At 38.7% G+C, this 18,411-nt stretch overlaps 1 protein-coding gene across 1 annotated transcript in view; it reads right to left on the bottom strand.

Moving 5' to 3' along the window:
- NEDD4 (NEDD4 E3 ubiquitin protein ligase) overlaps nucleotides 1-18,411 on the bottom strand; it is a 1,779,469-nt gene that overhangs the window by 380,127 nt on the left and 1,380,931 nt on the right. Inside the window, exon 19 of the mRNA XM_044078965.1 lies at nucleotides 279-352. Within this exon, the coding sequence (XP_043934900.1) occupies nucleotides 279-352 (74 nt within the window). The remainder of the gene's footprint in view (nucleotides 1-278; nucleotides 353-18,411) is intronic.

The raw sequence follows: 18,411 nt of genomic DNA, 5'->3' as shown, positions 1-18,411 counted from the left end.
AAACACTACTAACCACTGGGATACTGTGAAATACCTTGGCTACATTCTATGTATTAACAAAAATTCATAACAGGACTGTTTGCCATGAAACAATGTTAGCTCCAGAAAAAGGACTTGCCAGGAGCAAAGCTGCTGAGCGTTATAATTATTATTTATGTCTCGCTTTGTTTGTGCATTAAACACATTGATTATTTGTTATCCACATAAGAGAGGTAACAAATTCTTCTCCAAGACAAAAATAAATCCAACAGTGCTATGAGAAATATGAAAATACTTACTGAATATATTCCTTCTTGTTTTCATTGGTAACCACTATCTCAGATCCGTTTTCCTTTAGTTCATGATGATGAGTCTGGTAAAGTGAAAATGTTTACAAAATCACTGAACTGTATCATTGGCTCAGTCATTCTATATATGTAACATTGTCATTAACAATATTTTGAGGTAAACCAGTGCAACCACATTTTAAACATACACAAGCTATCCTTAGCATTCATGGTTATAATGCAAATGCACTTGACTATGAACTAGGCAAACAAAAAACTTGACTCTTTGAGTACTCAGGGTTAAACAATATACTTTTAGCTAAAAGTATACTGAACTCTCAGAATGATTTCAGACGACAATCATGTGATTAGCTCCACTTCAGATATACTTTCAACTAAATGCTCTTTGCCAAAGGAAGAAGAAATGAATGCAGAAAAAATGTTTTATGAGTTCTCTTTCTTCTCTTTTCCAATGCAATGTATACATTCACAATGACACAGTGCATACATTTTGTGGTTTATTTCTAGGAAGCCATCCAACAAACTTAAAGATTGTTGCATACTTTACATAAACACAAGACCATCATAGCTGCTATTTGTTTACTTATTCATTTGTGTATCGGCTAAGCAAAAGTGAATCTGTGTGAATCTTCTTCAGCCATGATCTAGAAAGAGTAAAGTACAATTAAAGAGACACACACTATATACAATATATAACAACTGTAAGATAGTGTTAGCAAAATATACAGTAAGCCAACAAAAAAAACTTGCAAAAGTCTATATATGTACACACACAACACACACATACATTAAGCAACACATTCATTCAGGGTTTCTTCTCCCACTCTGTCAAATCTTAAATATGTAAAAATGAACATAAGACACAGAAAGGACATCCTACCCATTTAGGGTTCCAAATCCCAATTGCTCGCAAGATTCTGGGGTCAAATACAGCCAGGCTTTTTTTTTTTTCCTTTCACTATAACATCCATGAGTTAGGGCAAAATGAATTAAAACTAAGGCAGAAGCCAGAGTGTGGCTCACAATTTACCTTTCAAACTCACCTAACACAGTGTCCCTTACCTTTGGATATACAATAACATGCTAAGGAATACACAGCTTTACAAAGGCACTCATAGATCTAGTAGAGTCATATTCTACACATTATACTTTAACTGACAAGCATTCCTCTTACTCTTAACTTTATCCCACTATTTCAAACTTATGTTAATCTAACATATGCCCAGTTATAATAATAATATTAATAATATGACTTCCTTAACACTCTCACATACTTAAACAGCTATAATAACTACTACTGTTGCCAGCCAGTATCCAGACAGTAGAGCTTTACATTAAATCTAGATCTACATAAACTGTTCAAAACTGTACTCAAGCAGTTTGCTGAAAATAATAAACACTTATTTTAAGAGCTGGCCTACTAATACCAATATGGGACAGTCCGTATGGCACTGTTGAGGTTTGGATCCCATCATTGCCACCACTGTACCACACACGCACACCCAACAAATACACACACACACACACACACACACACACACACACACACACACCAGAGAAAGAGTGGTACAATTCTTCCATTCCCCCACATTTTTCTTCCTGGCAAGGTTGTCAGTCAAATATAGATGATAAAAACTAGGATTTCAATGGTAGTATGCTCAAATGTTCTGGTTTTGGAGAGGAATGTTACAATTTGCCATGCTCTCTCCTTAGATAATAAATAACAATGCATACATAAATGCCCAGGCATAAGATCACAGAAGTCAATAAATTAAAAAATATTTACTCAACAAGGAATTCAAGATGGTGCCAATACACATTAAATATATAGAGGTAAATAATGATCAAGGAATGGTTTTGAGAGTGGCTGTACTCTAAAAAGCAGAACAATTAGCACTCTCCCAGTGTGAAAAAGTGCTACAAAAAGTCAGCAAAAGCTAACAATTTGGGTAAAACTCATTTACTGACTAGTCTCTACACTCCCTGAATGCCAGCAAAGAAAAAAAAACTGGAGAAAATAAAAAAAATAAAATATCAAATGGAAAAGGATAACAGCTTTGCAGTTCTTAAACTCATTCACTCCAGTGGAGCTCAGGAAGTCTGCACTGTAACTTCCGATGGGCAGAGCCTAACTAAGACTCTTCATAGACTCAAATTATGTCCCCACATTTCAAACAAATGTTCATATCTCTGCAACCATAAGGATTATTAAAGAAGTATAAATGACAAAAACATCAGCCCAAACTATTTTTATAGGGGTAGTATTTTTTAGGTTCTCGGTCTTAAACCAAATTTTATAAGTCACAGTAAACACAGTAACTATTACATTTGTAATATTTTTAAACAACTTACAATATCTCAGCAACCACTCAAGTTACATACATGCTGTCGGCAGCATTTTATTCATCTAGATAAGACCTTTCATATGAAGGTAAGGTGTTCTGTCTGTGCTACTTGGTTGTTGATATATTTAGAAAAATGTGAAAATGATATCCATATAAATTAATATCATAAAAACAACAGTTAATATCTATTTACTTGCACTAGACAGAGATCAAATATTAATGCAGTGGAGTTTGCAATTGCGTAAGCTTTAATATGAAATCTTCTAAAACTTTGTACATTGCATCAATAATTCCAAAACCATGCTAATATGAACAAACAATATTTGACGCCTACAGGCGTCAGCAGGAGTGAACTGCAAATGCACCTGGAGGCGTCACTCGGATGTAATGAGTTTCAGGTTTCAACTTTGGTACAGGAAATGGATTCCAGTAATTCAGAAGAAAAAAATCAATTGAATTCAGATGTGGTTAAAATAATTGAGACATTGGAGGCATATAGAAAGTCAAATGACAAAAGTTTGGAAAGCAGAGAAGAAATTTTAAGTAGTTATTCAAATGATTTGATAAAAATGCAGACATCACTGGTTGTAATGAAGGAAGGATTAGCTGAAAATGAGACTTCTTAAAAAGAAATGCTGAAAATGAGACTTCTTAAAAAATAAATTATTCAAAAATATTACAGTTAGAAGACAAAGCTCCCAGAAAAAAAATTAAGATGTTCTGCTATACCAAAGAAACTGAAAGGAACAGATTGCATTCACTTTATGAAAGTACAAATAGCCAACTGGACTGGTATTTTACAGCAGGAGTTATTAAATGAAAGCTCACACTGTGTCTATGATCAAAGTCTGGCCAAAAGAAAGACGTTAATAATATATGCCATCATACCTGCTGAAAGAGTTGCTCCAGACAAAACTATGGCAGAAGGGAAAGTTATTAAAATTTGGAACACCACAGTGTTTGTGGAAAATCATTATTTACCATGCAGAAGAGAAGCAAAATTACCTCTGCAATTGGGATGCAGAGACGCAATTGTGAGATTCAAGTTGCTATATCCAGCTGTCTTTGGAATACTTTTCCTGAAGGATCAAAGGCAATTTTGGATGAAGACCAAGGAAATGAGGAAAAAAGTTCATTCAGAAAACAGTGAGACAGAAAGTTGAAGAGGATACTGCTCATTCTTCCAACAATAACAAAACGTATAGAGGGAATTTGCCAGTGAAACTGTTAATTTTTCCAAAGGAAATGATTTAGTGACAACAAAGGCAAATGACTGACTAAAAAATCAGGCGTACCTTTGCAACAGAGACTGGCGTTGTGTGGTTGAGATGATGAGGAAGAAGACTGACAATAATGGGATATTCAGAAATAAAACAAAAATGGTAATACAAAATTCAGAACTAAATAAAGAATTGTAAAGTATTATTTCCATTAAATCAGTTTAGACATGAGAACTGTGCTTCTGCAAGAAGTGGTGGTTAAGAAAGATGGGAAGCTTTTTGGCTGTGTTAAATGGGTGGGGAGGACTCCAAAGCACGATTCCCACTCTGTCTTTACTCTACAGAAGAACAATGAAGGGACTGAATATGTAACTGTAAGTAAAAGTTTTGTTCTTAGTATTGAAGTACACAATATGTTTTATTATAAAATAACTATGTAAAGTATGCATACATATTTTAAACGTGAGGTGAGGTGAATTGTATCAGTGACTACTGTTTATGCTAGAGATAGTAAAGTAAGATAGTACTTTCCTTGTTTGTAATTTACCTAGGATTTATACCTCACTCCTCCTGAATATTATTCCGCATGTACTATTTCCACATTTCCATTTATTTCAATATAATTTGCCCCTTCCTTTTTCTAAACATCCCTCTTCCAGTTCTTTTATCTCTTTTATAATATTCAAATGCAGTTGGTTTAGGTTTGATTTCCACTATCTAGTAATCATTTAGCATTAACCATTCTGAATTCATGCATATTATTCAAATACTCTCTTATTTAGGTTCATAGGTTCATACTAGGCTATCTGCCCGAGGGCATTTATAAGCCTAGCCATAGTTTTGTGGCTTACGCCACCCCTTAGTTTGGAGAAACTATGCCCATTATTTAGCTGTGCCTCTGTCGAGCAGTGACACTGAGGTAACCCCTGGGGTGTATCTGCGATCTCCCATCCATTGGTCAAGATTCCTCTTGAACAAGGCCAGCGAGGTGCTCTGCCTCACATAAACCGGGATTTTGTTCCACAGCATAGGGAGTCTTTGGGTGATGAATCTATCCCTCCAGCACGTCCTATTAATAACCGTGTCGAGGTTTAAGTCACCCGCCCTTGTGGCTCTGAGGGATCTAGATTTTTTGAGATGAAGCATATTCATCAAATCTGGGTTTGACATGGCCTTGTATGTCAGGCATAGGTCACCTCTGAGTAAGCGGTACGCAACTATATATAACTGGAGTTCTTTCACTCGTGCAGCATAAGACAGATTTTTGAGACCCTTTATCCTTTTGGTGAGGAACTTTTGTGGCCTCTCCAGCTGCTGCAAGTGTCGGGTCAGATACATTCCGAATGGGGCATTGTACTCGATCATTGGTCTGATGAGTATAGGGAGACTATGACTTCCCTTGATCTAGATGTGAATCCCTTCATGATAAGGTGGGCAATGTAGAAGGTCTTCCTAACTACTTTAGCAATATGAGTGTCGAATGAAAGGCTACTGTCAACCTGGGTTCCCAGGTCCCTAATAACTTCTTCTGTGTTCAGGGGATTGCCACCTATATGGTACGTATAGGGGTAACCTTATTTTTCCCGAAGGGTATGACTATGCATTTCTTGGCATTTAACTTGAGGCCATGGCTCTGGCACCAGTTATCCGTTTCTGTGAGACCCTTCTGAAGGATATCTGTGTCGGATGTGTTCTCAACTACGGCGCCCAGTTTGCAGTCATCTGCGAACTTTGTCAGCCATAACCCTCCTGTGTTTGCTTGTACTTCAGAAAAGTAGATGCCAAACAAGAGTGGGCCCAGGACTGAGCTCTGTGGGACACCACTTGTGACAGGCTTAGAGTCTGACATGGCGCCAGCAACTCTGACCCTGTGGGTTCTGTCACTCAGCCAGTTTGCAACCCATCTTGTAATGTATGGGTTTACATTTAAGTTGATGAGTTTTTCAATGATACCCGAATGGGGTATTGTATCGAAAGCCTTCGCCAGGTCTAGGTAGGCTGTATGGACTGCCTTTCCCTCGTCAATGGCCTTGGTGACTGTTTCAAAAAAGTCAACCAAGTTTAAAAGGCATGATCTGCCTTTGACAAAGCCAAATTTGTCCTTCAGAACTCAGCAACTGCTCCAATTCTTGTTCTGGGAGATTCCCCTTCTTTTATGATACTTCAACCTTTGATAATCATCTAAATAATTCCTTTTACTTCTTTCCCATATCTCCCTTTCTCTTATTTCTATCATATTCTTAGTTCATAGGTTCATAGTTCATAGGTTAGTACTAGGCTAATTGCCCCTGAGAGTCATGTAAGCCTAGCCAGTTATCCCTTGTGAGACTCAAACCCTGCACCTTGTGTTTGTAAGACAAACACCTTAGCCATTAAGCCACCCTCCCAACCCTTAAACAGCATTTTTATTTAATCCCTCTTCCTAGATACCCCTTCTCAGATTGTTTCAACTAGCCATTCCGAAAATTCCTGTCTTTCTAACAGGGATGCACCCTGGGATCACGTCAGTCGCCCTGCTAGACAGGGGTCCAAGGAAGTCAATATCGGGGGAAGAAATAGCCAGGGAATTGTTATGGCTAGGCTTGTATAAGCCCTAGGGCCGATAGCCTAGTACCAACCTATGAACCTATAAGATAAGTAGGGAAGCACCACTGTCTCATTTTTAATTCATTAACCTGCATCTTTATCTAAGTCTTTATTAGTGCATCATCTGAAACAGTTATTAGATGTGTTTCAAAGTTTACATCTAAATGTTGTTGTTGTGTCTTTCGGCTTTTCCCGGTTAGGGGTCGCCACAGCGGAGCTCCGGTCCACTAATGATTGGTAGTTGATTTTTACGTGCCAAGTTACCAGCCCTGACGCACAACCTTCAACGAAGGTACGCCCATTCACGCATATCTCCACACAGAAGACGCTCTTGCTGAGAATTGAACCGGACAGCATCTTACTATGAGGCGATAACGCTACCACAGCACCACCACCGCGGGTAAAGTTTACATCTAAATACTCATGTTAATGTGACATCTTTATCTAGTCTATTCAAGTTATTCTACAAACGAACATATGAACATACTAGGCATGCAATCATGAGAACGATAAGATACCTAGCCATAGACACCTTTAAGCAAACCCTTTTCAAGTACTTAGTAGTGCTCCCATCCCAAACTGATCAAGGCTGTATATGATTACTCTGGCGTAAATTTGTGTCTACCCATCCAGTCTTCAAGATTAGCCTCAGAGGTAGACAGAGTAGTACCTGTAGTGATAATTTATTCTCTACACTAAGAAAACGTTGAGTTAGGAACCTATCCCTCCTGCTAGTCTTGTTTATTTGTTGGTATAGCTTTAGGTCTTTAGTCTAAGAGTCTGTAGAACTACTGGTTTTGCAAAGAAATGGGAGGTCAAATCGGACTGAGTATTTTACTGCTCAAAAAGCAAGATGTAGGTGACCTCACAGCAATCTGTAGGCTACTGAGTATAAGGAGAGTCATGCTACTCTGTTGAGGTGGTTGAAAGATTTAACACCTTTCATTTTATTGGTTAGTAATCTTTGAGGCCTTTCCAGCTGAATGATATATATTTGGATTTGTACATACCAAAGGGGACAGGTCTGAGAAGGAAAGGGTATGGTTGTAAGATAACTTCTTTACTGTTCCTTGGGGAATAATATGTAAATTCTGCCTTAGATCCTGCTAGTAGATTCACATCTTTTGTTCTAAATATTCACATATATATCTTCAGAAAGTTGACTTATTTCTGTCACATTTTCTATTCTAGAACCCTGTGATTTATCCTCACTACTGCAAATCAGTTTCCAAACTCAACCCATAAATAATGCTTCCCTTCTGAAAGCTAAAAATTTCTCAAAAAATTCTCTTAAGCTCTATCACATTAGTTCTAAGCAGAATATAAATAAATACCAGTGTAACCCTGTTTCCCTGCCAATAACTCCTTATTACTACACATCTACTATTATTTATTTTCTTTTCATCTTCTATCATTACTGGAGACCTTCTTGCAATCAGTATAATGGGTCTATATTAGAACATTGAATATTTAACAGCTTGAATCACTAAAGGTCGACCTTTAGTGATCGAACTGTTAAAACATTGAATGTTCGAAAAAAAAAAATAAATAAAACGACAAAAAAAAAAAAAACTAAACGGTGCACCCCCCCCACACACCCCCCACTACTTAAATATTTCATCTCCGAGACTGCACTACATTGAAGTAAACAGAAATCTCCCTTTACGGAAATTTCCATTTACCTGTTCGATATTCTGCAGTTTCGCTATTCTCGTGTCGTGTCAGATTCGACATTGTCGGCTTTCGAGAATTTAATATAAACCCCAGTACAATTGCTTTATTTTCCTTTTGTTCCTAATATTCTACTGAGTATCCATTCTGAAGTCTTTCCTTTGCCAAAGCCACATGCTCATTTTTATTCAAACATGTCTCCTGTAACATTGCTACTTGCACCCTACACTTCTTAATATAATTCAGTAGTCTTTGTTTTTTGGTACAGCCACACTGCCACTGACATTCCATGATAAAACTGATAAGGCAGTTATTCTGATAAAAAGCTGTTCCATATTCTGCATTTCAGTTCTTTTGAATATATGTTTACAACTTCCAACTTGTACGTCACACTAATACTTGGTGGACTGGTCTTCTATGCAGTTGTCCATAGATTCATAGGTATATACTAGGCTAATGACCACCAGAACCTTTACAGGCCTAGCCATGCAACCCAACCCAATTATGTCCCTATGTATCATGGGCATTTATTAGGAAGGGGTATGGTAGCTAAGAAGTTTCTAGTGGTTATGTGGGGGGGGGGGTAATGTTAGCTGGAGAGAGAAGTAATGCCCACCCTATCATAGACATGTTAGGAAGTTTCAAGGGGTTAGGGGTATATGTGTGTGTGTGTGTGTTAGTTTGGACATTAGTGTCCACCTCTGGCTATCAGAGACATGGGGGCCAGACCCTTGGTGAATTTCTGATTTCTCATCAATTGGTCAAGATTATGCTTAAATAGATTTAGGGATGTACTCTGCTTCACATGGATGGGGAGCCTGTTCAACGGCATGGAGATCCTCTGAGACACGTATCTGTCTCACAAATACGTCTTATTTGCCACAAGCAAAATTCAGGATGGATATTCAGCAGAATATCAGGGACACAGGAAAATTAATTGATTATATTAACTGCTAGAGGGGCTCCAATATTGATAGAACAGAAAAAAATAAAGATAATACTGGTAGATTTGTGGTAGTAAGGGGCGATTATACTGACATCTATTTATATTCCACCAAAAACTGCTATTATGGAAATTCAGAAAATTTTAGAAGAAATAATTAGCTTTCAGCAGGGAATATTACTTATAAGCAGGGACTGGAACTTGGAATATTACAGGGCCCTACAAAGGAAAATATAAACAAAGAGGGTAGGTTTCTGAAAAAAAAAAAATTACGAAAATATTTGGTAATGAAGATGTGAATTCAGCACCAGGAACTTGGAAAGAATTTACATGTTATTCTCCAAGGTACAATAACTGGGCTAGACTAGACATAAATTATATTTCACTGGAGCATGTGCACTTAATTGAAAGCTTTGATGCACATCCAATAACTATTTCAGATCATGCACGGATAAAAAAACAAGACAAAAATGCAGGGTAATGAAGTAAAACTAAGATACTGGTGCTTTCCCACCTACCTGTTAAAAAGAGAGGAACTTAAGGAATTGGTACTGAAAATTATTCCGGAATTATTAGGAAAGATTGAAATATCTTCCAACATTATAGTTAATGAGTGGAATAAACTGAAAATGGAGTTTAAAAATAGGGTAGAAATAAAAGAGAAAGATATATGATTAAGAAGTAATAGGAATTACTTAGGAGGCTGATAAAGGTTAAAGTATTGCAGAATAAGGCAAGAAGATGCAGAAATGCAGACTACTAAAGAGAAAATAAGGGAGTATCTTAATAATATGCATGAGTTTAGAAAGATTGCTGTTAAACAGCTATTTTTTATAACAACTCTACAGCACAAAAACTCATAGCCAGTGACTTAGGCAACAGAAAGTAGAAAGTGTTACTGCCAAACTTAGGGAGCCTATAATAAGAAAACTAACCAGTGAGTATAGAAAGCAGAGGAATGGGGAAACCAAGAAAAGTAAAAAAGTGGAAATATGAAAGGCTTAGGTATGCCAGGATTACAGGAAGATAAGATAAGAAGGAATGAGAAGTAAATGGTGATGTACAATCAATCACCAAGGAAGTCTTCAAGTGGAAATGGTATTCCAGTAAAGTTAAGATGGAAGAACGTGATAAAGATCTGGACAATTTTGTTTAGTAAATATTTTAAAACAGAAGACAGTACCATTATCTTGGGAGAAAGCTATGGTGGCTGTATTACTTAAAGAAGGTAAAAACCCTTTAGACTCAGCTTCATATAGACCAATTTCCATTTTAAACCATGATTATAAAGTGGTTAAGTCTATACTAACTAAAGGAATAATAAAGGTGTTGCCAATAGTGATAGATATGGATCAGTGTGGTTTTGTGGAGGGGAGGCAGGCATTTGACAATAGTAATAAAACAATGATCCAGAGGAAAGCAGAGTGCAAAAAAAATGCTGCAATTGTTGGTGGATCTTGATGCAGCGAAAGCATTTGTGAAAGTCAGCTGCAATTTTAGGAGTAGGGCAATGGTAGCTTTTGCATTACTTGACAGAAAAATATGACTGATGAGAAGGCCAAATGAAGGACTGGATGCAAGAATTAAGGTGGAGAGGGTTTCTCTGTTCTGTTCTCTTTCTGCTATGTTACTTGCTTTATATTTAAAACCATTGACAAAGAAAATAAAGGATTCACAAATTCAAGGATATAACTGATATAGTACTCAAGAAAAAATAGCTTTATTAGCAGATTATATTATTTTGTACTTGACAAATCCAGAGAGGGCCATTTCAGTGCTGTAGAACACGTTTAGACGGTTTCAAGTCTATTTGTGATATAAATAAATGAAGATCAGTCTCCCCATAGAACAAGGTAGTTTAGGATTACCTGCTTTGAAGGCATACTTTAAAACTTACATCTCATATACAGAACTTAAGCAGAAGGTTATAAAGCAAAGTGAAAATGAATAATGATGAAACTGGTGAGTTCAAGAAACAACGAGAGGGTGTGTTTTTGGATGTAGGCCCTTAATGAGAACAGCAGCAACCATGCAAAAACTAAGCCAAACATGGAAATGGAGAAACTAGATTTTACCACAGGGATGACTGCAAGTAGGGATATAAAAATAGGCAAGATGTAGTTGGAATTTATTGGAGAAAATCAGCAAAGGAACCAAGGTACTGGAATCAGATACTTAGGGAGAGACAGTTAATAAGAGTGGGATAAGGCTAAGCAGAAGTTTGGACTGCAGGTTTGAGACTGCCTTCCCAGTCAGGAATTAAGAAAAATATTGGGAAAGTGAAAGGGGAGTGCTAACTGAAGACTAATTCTGGTTGAGTTTTTACATCAGTCTAGAAAGCAGCTGCTGTTAAAAAACTGATACATAGTAGGGCATATAAAATACCGCACATCCATAAGAATAAACCAGGATATGTTAGAAATGGTTGAGAAGAAAGATTAGAAAGGCAATTTACAAAGACACAGGCATTTTATACCTCAAGCAAACCAGAGGAGGTTTCCTAAGGTAGAGAGAGGTGTGATGGGAAAGAGAGAGAGGTAACTGGGAACATGTGTTGTTGGGAATGTAACAAATTTGTAGATTTAAAAAATTCTCTACAGAGTAGTCTGTTAAAAATGTTGGGTGACTAGATGATTGCAGCAAAGGAAAGTATTCTTTTGAGCTAGGATATAGGATCTGAACTGTCTAGACATAGTAAGGCTTTACTAAGTTTAATGCTATTTGGATGCCAAAAAGGCAATTACTAGAAAATGGAAATCAAAATTTAAACTGGAGTGCTGAATACTGCAAATGAAATAAATAACTTGAGGTGGAATCTTTAGAAAAGGGAAAGATAAAACTGCACAGAAATATCTGGAGTTTGTGGGAATCATCATACATGCAGAATAATGTTCAGGAGGAAGAAGAAATTTGAGAGAAGGCAGGAATTGAGCATTCTGAGCAACGTTGGAGACAAGTGAATGAAAATTGTTTAATAAAAAACATGTATACAGCATAAAAATAATAATGGAAATGTTATGATTTATTTTCTTTTTTATTACTCTATGTGTACTTTTGTTACTTAAAAAGTCATGTTTAATAAACATGTTTAGAAAATAATGCATAAAGAACAGAAAATGATCATCAGTTGCATGGCCAGAAATAAAGTAAAATCTTAGTAAAAACAGCTAAGCAACCTAACACCATCTCTAAGATAGGGTACTGTCCCCAGCTGTTCTAAGTTAGCAAAGGTATTGGTCAGGCAAATACAGATTTCACAGCAACATAGACAGACATACTTAACACAGTCATCCAAGCAAGACTGACTGGCTTGTTCACTGGTTTCAGCTCCAGATACATATTTTAGCTCATTTCTTATCATCTGTTTTTTCACATTCAGCCCCCTCCCCCAATTCAAAGGATCAGTTTCTCATTTGAATACTAATGACCGCTTTCCTGACTCTGGCCAGCTACCTCTTTAAAGAAAACTAACTGCATTCTCATGGCTTTGGGTTCCTAATTTAGGAAAGAAAAAAGTTATAGCTTACACTTCCAATACTGATTACATGAATTTTACAACCTGCTAGCTTCCTGCCTGAGAAGGGTACATTTCACATCCTGGGTGTATTTTTTTTCTTTCAGCAGATGGGAATTATACTTCAGATAACGTCATTACCAATTGTTTTCCCCTCTATATTATATAGGTTCATAGATTGGTACTGGGCTATCTGCCCGAAGGCATATATTAGCCCAGCCACATTGTGCGGTATTCACCGCCCCTTTAGTAGTTCCCTAGACCCTTGTACTAGCAGCTAGTACCCTTGGCCCCTATCTAGTAGTGGTGTTGGTGTGATCCCCGGTGTGAACTTTCTGTTACCCATCCACTCATCAAGGTTCCTCTTGAAGAGTGATAGTGAGGGGCTCTGTCTTATGTAGATCGGGACCCTGTTCCATAGTAAGGGAAGTCTCTGTGAAGGGAATCTATCCCTCCAGCATGTTCTATTCATTGTTGTGTTGAGGTTTATATCCCTAGAGCGTGTAGCTTGAGTAGATTTGGTTTTACTAAGATGGAGCATGTTCAACAATTCTGGGTTGGACATGGCTCTGTACGTTAGACAGAGATCGCCTCTGAGAAAGCGGTATGCAACAGAGAACAGTCTTAGCTTTTTCAATTGTGCTGCATAGGGCAACTGCTTGAGGCCAGTAATCCTCTTGGTTAGGTACCTTTGTGGTCTCTCCAGCTGCTGGAGATGTCTAGCCAGGTACATTCCAATTGGTGCATTTTACTCAATAATGGGTCTGATGAGGGAAGAGTAGAGGGGCACCATTACATCCTTAGATCTTGATGCGAACCCTTTCGTGATCAGATGGGTCACACAGAAGGATTTTCTAACCACTTTGGCAACATGGTTATCAAAGGAAAGCTGACTATCTACTTGGGTCCCTAGATCCCTTATTTCTTCTTCAGATTTCAGGGGATTACCTCCTATGTTGTAGTTTGCGGGTACTCTGTTTTTTCCAAAAGAATAAGTACAAATACAATTCTCCTTTCACTGTTAAAACATTTTATAAATGCAACTTCAAGCAGCATAGATTTGATTACATAGCTTATATAGCTTACGAATGAAGTATAATATATAAAATGTGAACTGAATAATTATTATTTCATTTGTGAACCCAGATCTGATCCATTGGGCAGTAGCACAACATATATAATGTGTTAAACAGGTAGATCAAGTGGTTAATACAATTAAATTAATTAAAAAGGTTTCATTTAAGTAATGTCAGAAGGTGAAAAGTAGGTGCAGGTGACATTTTCGGTTAGCTGAGCAAAAAGATTGCTATTAAAGTGTAACTGAGGGTGAATTATGGATGAAGGTTAGGTTAGTAATTCTTAAGCACAGATGTGCTCTTAGCAGGATTTTTTTTTTTTTTTTTGGAGCAGACTGAGAAAGGTGTGTGCCATCATTAGTTTGTTTATTTATACATACAACAATTTGTTAACCATGGAAGAGCACTGATCATACTGGACCAATTTAAGTCACAGCCCAGAATGCGAACACACATCAAGAGAAAAAAAAACAACTTATACAATAAAACAGCACATTAAAATGGAAGGATACGGAAGGTGGATTTACTGAGAGTTTTACGTATTAGAAGTACAACGCCAGTGCATAATAGAATGATTAGCCAGATACCTCACTGAGGAAATGGCAGTGGCAGTCATTTTGGGAGGTGGAAGAGAAGAATATAATGACAGATTCAAATGGAAGGAGTCTGTAGGCAAGACAGATTTTATCAATAAACATATTTCATCAATAAACGTATGTAGTTATTTATTGATATTTATTTATTTAACATTTGTTGACCGGGAAAGTCTGATCAGGACAGAGCCTATTTTCAAGAAATGCTCCAGACACATCTTTGGAATGTGGGAGGAAACCGGATGAAACCCACCTGCACACCTTATTCTTCCTTATTGCAGTTATTTTGTGGCGCCCATACAGGGTTCAATAAATGTTGCTTTTAGATTCTCCATGTCTTAGACCACTGTCAAGCAGAGGTTAAAAGTAAGAATGTGGTATATGCAGAAGGACAAAAAAGTAATACTTACAATTGTTGATCCTCAGAGGACATGCAACAGCATACTAAATGGTTCATTTACCTTCTGCGGTCATTACATTTTTATTTATTTATTTTACATTTGTTTACTGGGGAGGTCTGACTGGACAGAGCTGTCCATTTTCAGCAGAGGCCCGGGGAGAAAAGCTCCAGAACAATTGGTAACATACTATGCATAAGACATTTACATGAGCATTGTGGTTTTAAATCTTGTCAAGTATCGTTGGTGATACAGTAGAGGTTAAAGGAATCCAATCATGCACATTTGTTTTTATTTTAATTACCTCAAGCTTCTCTTCACCAAAGAATGCTGATTCTCTTCACTCCAACCAGAAATACACAGATGCATAGCCTCACCAAAGAAGAAGCCAATCAGACTGTCAGGACTGTGCATTTCTATGTAAAATGGGCTTTGATGGTTCACAAAGTTCTTGCCATTTTGTAGGGAGTTCCAAAGACAGGTGAGTTATTTGTCATATCTGTTTCTTCTTTACAGATGTACAGCTAGCACTAATGCACTGCTCCGGATTTAAGGACATCTTAAAATGATCGCATCTGGCTGGAAGTGTAGCACAAAAAGTATTATCTCATTTACATCTTATTTGCCTAGTTTGATTCCCTAAGTCTTTATTTAAATATTGTGTGACATCAAAGATGTGAGTGTACCTTTATTTGATTCAAATGTTGTTATGAAAAAGAGCTACCGCAGGATTCAATAAAGCCTACAAGGTCATTTTTCACTTTGTGTGCATTGCGGAGCAACTCGCATACCGGGATGGGCAGTTTTAGATTAAGTAAACACCGTGTAGAGGCACGCACCCTTGCACAAACCAGGTAAATACCAAGGTATGCTAATTACAGCATAAGCAGCTGAAGTGCATGCTAATCAACCAATCCAGCAGGGCAGAGCTATTCAACAAGCTGTAAAGCATTCGTGTAGACTCTGTGCTGGTTGTTCCTGCAAATTCCAAAACTCTGGAATACAGCCATAGAAAGGAGTCCACACAGACAGAATGTTAGGGGCTGCTGCTGCTTTAATACATTTGTATGTGCTACAGGCTGAAGCAAATGCTGCTGATTCTGATAACAGGCCTAGGCCGAGAAGGAGAAGGGTTTTCAGGGCCCATTTAACTTATCACAACCTAAATAACATGGAAATTGTATGGCGCTACAGGATGGACAAGGAGACACTACAAGAACTCTGAGACCTCTCCCAGCCTCAAATCAGAGCCAGAGCCAAGAGAGGAGAATCCACCCAAGTTGACATAAAGGTACATGTAGCCCTTAGAATCTTAGCTACAGGTACCTTTCAGAGACTAACAGGGGGACATGATGAGAGTGTCACAGGCATCAGCATCCAGGATCCTTCACCAATTGCTGAATACTATGCTCTCACATGCCCAGTGACCGCATATATTTTCCCCATAGTTCTGAGGAGAGGGCCAGAAATATGCAGGAGTTCTACCATGTAGCACACTACCCTGAAGTACTGGGTGCCACAGATTGCACACATATATAAATGAATGCACTACCCAGGGAACTGGGTAGGTTCTACATTAACAGAAAGGGCTATCACTCTATCAACTGCCAAGTTGTGTGTAATGCCAGGGGAAATCATCTTGAACATGTGTGCTAGCAATACTGGCAGTTACCACAATTCACATATCTGGCACACCTCCCAGATCTATCAGATGTTTGCTAGGGGAGATATCCCACAGGGTCATTTACTGGGGGATGCAGGCTATGCACTGGAACTCTGGCTAATGACACCCATCAGAAATGCACATACACCCACGGAAGAATGCCATAATGAGGCACACACTCAAACCAGAAATATTATAGAACGTATGCTTGGGCTGCTGAAGACACGGTTCCACTGCCTATACACATCTGGGGCAGCCCTACAGTACAATCCACAGACATGTACAGAAATATTCACAGTATGTGCCATACTACACAATATAATCCTGAGGAAACAGCTTCAGCAGGATCAACAAGTAGAAGGGGCACACATCCCAGCACCAATATCATGGTCATCACAGCCACAGGCAGATGGGGAATCAGAGGGGGAACCACCAGCTTTTGTGGGTGTAGGCAGACGCAGTTGTGCTCAGAATGCCCTTGCACTGGCCAAAAGGCAACTCACAGCACATTCACTCACCACCTAGGGGCCTAGAACCTTCCTCACTACTACTACTCACATACATATAGTAATATTGATGCCAGGCAACTCATACCATCATTACCTCACCATGTATTGGCTGTGTACTGCTTGCATCAGACAGAGTCAGCCCTGAACTACAACCATGTCAACTTCTGCATTTACAAGGTAAGTCTTGAACCAGGAGTGTATTGTGTAATAATAGGAATGAGTGGCATATCCTGGTATTACACTCACTGGTACTGTAAGCAATTAAAAGGTGGGAGATTGGTACAGTAATGATCTGAACATATGACAACAGAGACTTGTGTGACTTACATGTGTTCCTTATTAAGCAGTAGGCCTCAGGCATCAAAGATTCACACAGTCACACCCTTGAAAAATAGTGATTGTCACTGCATGGCCAAGTTTAGCACCATACATTTGTAATGGAAAATCATTAAGGAGAGATGTTAGAAACTAATGATACGCATTGCAGTTTCTGACTTCACAACCCTCATAACATCAGTCACAATAAAGTTGGGAAATTTTGATGCTATCAATTGTGTAACTTTTAAAGGCCAATAAAAAGGTAATTACCCAGTTCAACAGCACAAATGTAGATATACTAAGCAAGTCAGCTGCATTCCCTGAGCATCAGACACAAAGCTTATGCATCCCTGAATCCAAAAGATGGAAAACAGGGATATGGCACAGTTATTATCACTTGCACAAGGTGTTGTGTGGGGGAGCACAGGAGGCCTAGGTTGACAACAAAGGTCGATGAGTTTGAAGCTGCACAGCTGAGCCACGTAACTGTTTTGTGTGTGTGTGTGTGTGTGTGTGTGTGTGTGTGTGTGTGTGTGTGTGTCTATAGGGGTCCTCCAGGTGAAATTGGTGTGTCTGCATGGACACAGCCAATCTTTGTGCTGGCTCTACATTTTGGTATGTCAGACAGGTGTGAGCTATGCATGGTAGAGGTACCAGTTCATCCCTGTCGTCCCCGACCATGAGAACTGGCTCTGCCAGGAGTTGCAATGGCATGTCCACGCCCACAGTCAGATGCACTGCTGCTTCCTGAATGTGACCAATGTCTGCTGAACAAGCTCCTTTCATGGGAATGCCCACGACCATGACCCCATTGCCTGCCACGTCTGGGTGTGGACAGCACACTCATTGATGGTGCAGTGGAAGTACTGCCACTATGGGAGCGTGATAGGGCACCACCACATGGGCTGACAGCAGATGATGTTGCTGACCTATGCCCATGAGGATGCCATTCCCCTCCCAGCAGATGTTCCATTACAGACACCCCACATTCTATAGTGTCATTCACCCAATACAGGGAATCAGCAACACGGTGGAGGAATTAACGCATGTCAGCCTAAGCCACATTTACAACTCTGAGCATTTGCCTAGGCACCTATGGGAATGTGCCTGTGCCTCCATGATTGCCCTAAACACATGCTGAGTGGCACAGGAAGAGACACCTGCACCAGGTGGAATAGGGACAGCAGGCCCCCTCCGAGCACCCCTATCAACCCTCCTGCGTGGTACCTCGCCCACACTTTGGCTACAGCTAGACTCAACAGGCACTGAAGCTGTAGTAACTATACTT

Source organism: Protopterus annectens, chromosome 7.part1 (genome assembly GCF_019279795.1).
Source record: "Protopterus annectens isolate FY-2018-M chromosome 7.part1, PAN1.0, whole genome shotgun sequence".
In the NCBI taxonomy this organism is placed as follows: domain Eukaryota; kingdom Metazoa; phylum Chordata; order Ceratodontiformes; family Protopteridae; genus Protopterus; species Protopterus annectens.
The sequence above is the reverse complement of the archived record's forward strand: the minus strand, read 5'-3'. Positions and strand labels throughout refer to the sequence as shown.